This window comes from Gekko japonicus, unplaced genomic scaffold (assembly GCF_001447785.1).
Source record: "Gekko japonicus isolate JY-2015 unplaced genomic scaffold, Gekko_japonicus_V1.1 scaffold1726, whole genome shotgun sequence".
In the NCBI taxonomy this organism is placed as follows: Eukaryota; Metazoa; Chordata; class Lepidosauria; order Squamata; family Gekkonidae; genus Gekko; species Gekko japonicus.
This window is the reverse complement of record NW_015168706.1, coordinates 88,240-95,679: the sequence shown is the minus strand read 5'-3', so window position 1 is coordinate 95,679 and position 7,440 is coordinate 88,240. Positions and strand designations below refer to the sequence as shown.

At 51.6% G+C, this 7,440-nt stretch overlaps 1 protein-coding gene across 4 annotated transcripts in view; it reads left to right on the top strand.

Annotated features, from left to right (window-relative positions):
* Window positions 1-7,440, top strand: part of GATAD2A (GATA zinc finger domain containing 2A) — a 75,498-nt gene that overhangs the window by 65,289 nt on the left and 2,769 nt on the right. For 3 of the 4 annotated variants that reach the window (XM_015415530.1, XM_015415528.1, XM_015415527.1), the window contains 2 exons: window positions 1,335-1,627; window positions 4,438-4,621. In XM_015415530.1, the coding sequence (XP_015271016.1) occupies window positions 1,335-1,627; window positions 4,438-4,621 (477 nt within the window). The remainder of the gene's footprint in view (window positions 1-1,334; window positions 1,628-4,437; window positions 4,622-7,440) is intronic. The other variant, XM_015415529.1, reaches the window with a different exon arrangement.

Sequence of the window (7,440 nt, the reverse complement as noted above, 5' to 3'; positions counted from 1 at the left end):
AGGTTCTTGGAATGGCACAGGCTTCGTCCGGAGGTGGTGGGCTCTCTTTTGAGGTTTCCAAACAAGAGGCTAGATGGCCATCCGACAGCAGTGCTGATTCTGTGAACTTAAGCAGATCGTGAAAAGGGAGGGCAGGAAGGGTTGCCTCAGTGCTTAGTTCTCGTGGCCCTTCCGTACATGCCCAGGGGAACATTGGTGGGGGAGGTATTTTGAATTTCCTACCTGGTGGAATGAGCTCCCAGGAGAGATCCGGGCCCTGCGGGACCTGGTTCAGTTCCGCAGGGCTTGTAAGATGGAGCTCTTCCGCCAGCCTTTCGAGTAGGAGCCGCCGCCACCATCATCCGCCATCATTATTCCATCTGCACCACCCCCATCCCTTTCTTCTTAATTCCGCAAATTGACCATCTCTGGAGCGGACAATACTGGGGGTGTGAGCCGTTCCTGGCATATGACAGCGCTGTAGGGACATACATTGTTGTTACTGTATATTATTATCATCACTGTTGTTGCTTAACATAAGTTATCTTGGGAACCCCATCTTGGATCTATAGTTAAATATCCTTGGAGCCCCATGGAAGGAATTTTTAGTGCATTGTATTTATTGTATTTTATACTGTTTTGTGTTGTTTTATTGTTTTAACCGGCATTTATGCCCCTTGTGAGCCGCCCTGAGCTTTCGGGGAGGGCAGGATATAAATTTAAAAACAAATAAATAAATTTCCTGCATTGTGCAGGGAGTTGGACTAGATGACCCTGGAGGTCCCTTCCAGATCTTATGATTCTGTGGTTCTAAGGTCCAGTCGCCTCACTAGAGCCTGAAGCCTGAATTACCGAGTTCCTTCCTCTGACTCTCCGCCGTCTCCCCTTCGGACAATACTGGGGGTGTGAGCCGTTCCTGGCATATGACAGCGCTGTAGGGACATACATTGTTGTTACTGTATATCATTATCGTCACTGTTGTTGCTTAACATAAGTTATCTTGGGAACCCCATCTTGGATCTATAGTTAAATATCCTTGGAGCCCCATGGAAGGAATTTTTAGTGCATTGTATTTATTGTATTTTATACTGTTTTGTGTTGTTTTATTGTTTTAACTTCGGCATTTATGCCCCTTGTGAGCCGCCCTGAGCCTTCGGGGAGGGCAGGATATAAATTTAAAAACAAATAAATAAATTTCCTGCATTGTGCAGGGAGTTGGACTAGATGACCCTGGAGGTCCCTTCCAGATCTTATGATTCTGTGGTTCTAAGGTCCAGTCGCCTCACTAGAGCCTGAAGCCTGAATTACCGAGTTCCTTCCTCTGACTCTCCGCCGTCTCCCCTTCCCCCCCCCAGGCAAAGTGTCGGTTGCTCCCTCCTCCCAGGAGCCCTACACCTGCGTCCAGTGCAAGACGGACTTCACCTGCCGCTGGCGGGAAGAGAAGCGGGGGCTGATCATGTGCGAGACCTGCATGTCCTCCAACCAGAAGAAGGCCCTGAAGGCCGAGCACACCAACCGCCTGAAGGCCGCCTTCGTCAAGGCCCTGCAGCAGGAGCAGGAGATCGAGCAGCGGATATTGCAGCAGGCCGCCTCCCCCGGGCAGACCAAGCCGGATCAGCTCGCCCAGCAGCACCATGCCCTCAAGCAGGTAGGGGCCAGGCCAGCACCCTCGGTCTCACGGTGGCCGTTCGGATGCCTCTGGAGAGGCCCTCGAGCAGCGGTCCCCAGTGTGGTGCCGGGGGGGAGGCGCTGACACCTTATGGAGCAGAGGTCCATCAGTGGCTATTAGCCACAAGGTATAGATAGGGACTCTGGGGCAAGTGATGCTCTGTCATCTTGGTGCTTGGGGGGGGGGTCAACAGTGGGAGGGCTTCTAATGTCCTGGCCCCACTGCTGGACCTCCTGATGGCACTGGTATTTCTGGCCACTGTGGGATACAGAGTGTTGGACTGGATGGGCCTTTAGCCTGATCCAACATTGGCATCTCTTGTTCTTATGTAGTGCCTGCCAGGTGTTTTTAGAATACAAGATGAAAGGCGTCAATATGTCAAAACAAGGAACAGCGATATATCAAAACAAAGGGAAAATGCACGTGCCCAAATTTGACATCAACGATCAGTACATTTTATTAGACGTATAAAGTAGAACAAATTTTCCAAAATTAACATCATTAAGTTGTGTGGCCCAAAACTAGAATTCACATAAGTTGTGTGGCAAAACTCCACCTGTGAATTTCTACTTGTATTCAGCTTGATTCACATACGTTGTGTGGCAAAACTCCACCTGTGAATTTCTACTTGTATTCAGCTTGATTCACATACGTTGTGTGGCAAAACTCCACCTGTGAATTTCTACTTGTATTCAGCTTGATTCACATACGTTGTGTGGCAAAACTCCACCAGTGAATTTCTACCTGTTTTTGGAAAATTTGTTCTACTTTATAGGTCTAATTAAATGCATTGATCATTGATGTTAAATTTGGGCACATGCATTTTTAAGTGTTTCTAGAAAGCAGGCTTTTGCCCCGCCCAGCAAAGGTTTCGATTGGCCGTTGCTGATTTGATTGGCCGTGCTGATTTGATTGGCCGTGCTGATTTAAAAAAACAACAACAACGTTGCTTGGGTAGCGGCTGCCACCACAGTACAAATATCGTGTGGATGAAGCTAAGCTGCAGCAACCATTTTGCGGCCAGCCCTGCTTCCGGCAGCAGCCACTTGTAGCTGTGCCCATCACAGGCATGTCAGAATTCAAAAGTTGCCTACAGGTGCCAAAAGGTCGAGGATTCCTGCCCTGAGAGGCAGTCCGCAGGTAGCCTGGGGAGCCACAGTAAGGGAGCCCCCCCCCCCAATGGTCTTGCCCATGGCAGCATTCTTTTTCCAGCTGTGGACAGCCATTTTTTTTGTCCCTCCTCTCTTATGTTACATTTTTGACTGGTTGGTGGGCGTTTCTGTACTGCTTCTCCAGGGGGGCGATGGAGGATGGATTCTGGTGGCAGCCAGTTTTGAGTAGCGGTTAAGAGCGGCAGACTCTAATCTGGAGAACCAGGTTTGATTGCCCACTCCTCCTCCACATGCAGCCAGCTGGGGGACCTTGGGTCAGTCACAAGTTCTCTCGGAGCTCTTCTCTCAGGAGCAGTTTCTGTCAGAGCTCTCTCAGCCCCCCTTCCTCACAGGGTGTCTGTTGTGGGGAGAGGAAGGGAAAGGAGTTTGTAAGCCGCTCTGAGACTCCTTCGGGTAGTGAAAGGCACCAGGGTATAAATCCAGCTCTTCTTCTTCCTATACGGACTGTAAAAAACCCAGAGTAGAACTGTAGGAAATGCCCCTCTCCCTTGAGGTTCCCCCGTGGTGCCTGCCTTGCCACTTTCTAGGTGCCAGGCCAAAACATTTCTCCAGAGCCAGGCTTTGAACTGAAGAGGTGACTCTGCCCAGTCTTTGAAAAAAGTTTTGCCGGGTCGGGTTTTATGTTCTTTGCTAAATTGTTTTGTTACCGCTTTGTACTGGCGAAAATGTTGCGGTGCATTTATACTGTTTGTGCCCAGGTGCCTTCTCTTCAGTTAGTTATGTGATGCGTGTCACTTTGTTCTTTGAACTCCCTGAACCTGGTCTCTGCCAGGTTGGGGGTGTGTGTGTGTGCGGCCTATAAATGTTCTGAACGAAACAAAACTAGCACTTTCTAGATCATTCAGTGAGAAACCTAGCAAGCCCAAGAATGTAACTTTTTAGATTTGCAGTCAATCTGAGCGGAAAAAGTACTCGGCCATTCATTCTCCAAAACAAGTTGACAGGTTCCCCAGTCTGAGGAGTTTGTGTTGTGTGATTATAATGTCAGGGAAGAGCTGTCGATCACTGAAAGCAAATGCAAAGGGGTATTGGGAGCAAAAGAGGACAGACCAAGGGGGCTGCTCTTGAGTTAGTTATGGGACTAGTGTCCCTAGTTAGTTGTGTACCTAATGTCTGGGAACAGAACCAGGCTGGTTCGCTTGGGTTAGCTATGTGACTAGTGTCATTCATTAGTTGGGTACCTAATGTTTGGGAAGAGCTGTTGATCACTGCAAGCTCTGTATAGATGCAAAGGGGTGTTGGGAGCCAAAGCAAACAGACCAAGGCGGCTTCTCTTCAGTTAGTTATGTGATGCGTGTCACTAGTTAGTTGCGTACCTAATGTCTGGGAAGAGCTGTTGATCACTGCAAGCGCTGTATAAATGCAAAGGTGTGTTGAAAGCAAAAGAGAACAGACCAAGGCGGTGGCTCTTCAGTTAGTTACGTGACTAGTGTCACTAGTTAGTTGTGTGCCTAATGTTTGGAAAGAGCTGTCGATCACTGCAAACGCTGTATAAATGCAAAGGGGTGTTGGGAGCGAAAGAGACCAGGCCAAGGCCCGTCTCACAGACCGCCGCCTACGCAGGCTTCCTGCCCCAGACTGATGCCACCCCTCCCTCTCTCCCCGGTTGCTCCACAGACCTCCAGCCAGCTGCCCCGAAGCACCAGCACCCCCCGTGGAGTCTTGCATGCATTTAGCCCGTCGCCCAAGTTGCAGAACGCATCCGGCGTGGCCGTACTTGGTGGCAGGCAAGGTAAGCATGCTCCGAGGCCCATCGGGAAAGGCGGTGCTTGCACTTGGAAGAAGACTCTCGCCAACGCAGGTAGATGGCTCGCTCGTCTCTTGTCGCCGCTGGCCGCAACTCCCTTGTTCGGCCAGCAACTAAAAAAAAAAAATGACTTCTGGGTGAAAAGGGTGCTTCTCCTTGGTTCTCCCTCCTCCTCTCCTCCCTCGCTCTCTCCCCCCTCTTTGCGGTGTGTTCATTACGGTTGTTTCAAACGTAGACTTGGACCTCTGAGAATCCTGAGCGGGGAGGTGGAGGTGGTTTCCCTGCCCATTCCCCCCCCCTCCAAAAAAAAGATAGTGTGTTGCTTGAATGCTTAGCAGGACAGCACCGTAGGGCCCAGCAGTCGTTCTGCAAGCAGGATTCTAAATCAGCCGTGAGTGCGATCCTGTGCAGGTTTTCTCACAAGCGAGTCCCAGTGGATTCAGTGAGATTAATTCCCAAATCGGCGCATATCGGATGGCCGGCAAAGTCACATCTGCATGGTTGGTACGGTGCGCTGCCTTGGGTGAGCCAGTTTGGTGTAGTGGTTAAGTGCGTGGACTCTAATCTGGGAGAACCGGGTTTGATTCCCCACTCCTCCGCTTGCACCTGGCTGGATGACCTTGGGCAAGCCATAGTTCTGATAAGAGCTGTCCTTGAAAAAGAGCAGTTTCTGTCAGAGCTCTCTCAGCCCCACCTACCTCACAGGGTGTCTGTTGTGGGGAGGGGAAGAGAGAGGAGTTTGTAAGCCGCTCTGAGACTCCTCTGGGTAGTGAAGGGCGGGGTATAAATCCAATCTCTTCTTCTGGGTGCCTTCTGGAAGAGGCGTTGCTCCCACGAGCGGGTTGGTAGCAGGCTCACCTCTAAGATGGTGGCCTGCCACCCACCTTTTCATTTTGGGGGCATCCGTGTCTTTTCAAGAAAACACTTCCAAGAAATGCCCGCCCTGATTTAATCAAAGGGCACGCTCAAGGTGCTGAGACGTTTCTGAATCGATTGCTCTGATTGGCTGGTGATCACAGCCCCTTGTTCCTGGCCGTCACGTGGCCTGATCCCTGCTAATGCAATAATAATCCCTTTTTGCCTATATGTGGAACGGGGCTGAGCGGCCTGGGCTTGCCTGTGGCACACTTGTCCTGTGAAGGACCCAGGGGTCTTCCTGCAGCAGTCTCGCAGGCCAGAGCCCTGCTGTAAGCAGAGCTGCTGGGGACAAGGCTGTCAAACACAGATCCTCGCAGAGCCTCACGGGCAGTGTTCCCTCTAAGCTGTGTCAGTGTGAGCTAGCTCACAGTTCTTTAGCCTCCGGCGCACACACTTTCGTCTTAGATCGGGAAGGAGGGCTCCAGAGCAAACTGAATCCATGCAGCAGCCAAACGGCTCGCTCACTACTTGAATGCCAGGAGCTCGCAAAGTAGAGTTTTTGCTCACGACTCCACAGCTTAGAGGGAGCATGGGTCACGGGTCCCCCGTTGCTTTCAGCCAGCGTATCGAAGCCCTCCCTCCAGCCGATTAGCATGCCGGAGGTCCCCGAGGTCTCTCGCAGAGGGGTGGCTGAGACTGAACCACGGGCCTAAAAGCCTGGGTGGAAATCTCACCTCTGATTCTACACCACAGCCTGCCATAGGGGGGGTGCAGCTGGGAATATGCGAGAGCATATACAAAGGGCTTGGGAGGCTTCCGTTGCAGAGGTGTGCTGTCACATTTATGGCACTGGGCCATTTTTTCTGGGAAGGACAGAAGGTCTGTCCTCTTTCCAGCAGATAATAATCATCATCATTATCATCGTATAGAAGTGTCTGTAGTATAGCCAGGAGAGCCAAAGATTGTCTGGCGGCCAGAAGTTCTAGCTCTTTTAGCGTTATGCACCACTAGGTGGCGAGCTAGACTTTGTTTTTAAGGCAAGAGACGTTTCAGAGGTGGTTTTGCGATTGCCTGCCTCTGCGTCACGCCCCTGGTATTCCTCGGCAGTGTTCCCTCTAAGCTGAGTTAGTGTGAGCTAGCTCACAGTTTTTTAGCCTCCGGCTCACCCATTTTTGTCCTAGCTCAGGAAGGAGGGCTCCAGAGCAAACTAATTTATACAGCAGCCCAATCGCTCGCTCACACCTTTAATGCCAGTAGCTCACAAAGGAGAATTTTTGCTCACAAGACTCCACTGCTTAGAGGGAGCATTGTTCCTCAGAGGTCACCCCTCAGCCAGGGCTCTGTACCCAGCAGCCGTTATCCCTGACATCTGAGAATCTGAGGCATGCTGCCTGTTCACCAGCATCCATCGAGACCTGGATGCAGAGGGAGGAATTTGCCTCTGTCGACCCCCAGCCTCTGGAGGCCCTGGCCAGTGAGAATCCCAATGGCTTCTGTCTGCACAGGCCCAGCCGACCGAAGGCAGCCCCATAGGGTTTTCCTGGCAAGAGACGTTCAGAGGTGGGTTTGCCGCTGCAGGGCAGCCCCGGACTTCCTCGGTGGTCTCCCATCTAAGCACTCACCAGGGCCGGCCCTGCTTAGCTTCTGAGACCTGACGAGATCGAGTTAGCCCGGGTCACCCAGGTCCGGGCCACTGAAGACAGCTGCTATAAATGCTTCAGCGTTAAAATACGATAGTGATCTACCTGGCGGTGGAAGGAACCAGCAGGTCGACCCTTTAAGTCGGCCATGACCTGCTGGATCCTTCCACCGCCAGGTCACGGCCGACTTAAAGGGTGACCCTGTTGGATTTTCAAGGTAATAGACGTTCAGAGGTGGTGGAGAACAGAAAAGAAGCCAAATGCTGGAGCAGGCCGGTGGCCCATCCAGTCCAACGCTCCTTGTCACACAGTGCCCAAAAGGTACCAGGTGCCATCAGGAGGTCCACCAGTGGGGCCAGAACTCCAGAAGCCCTC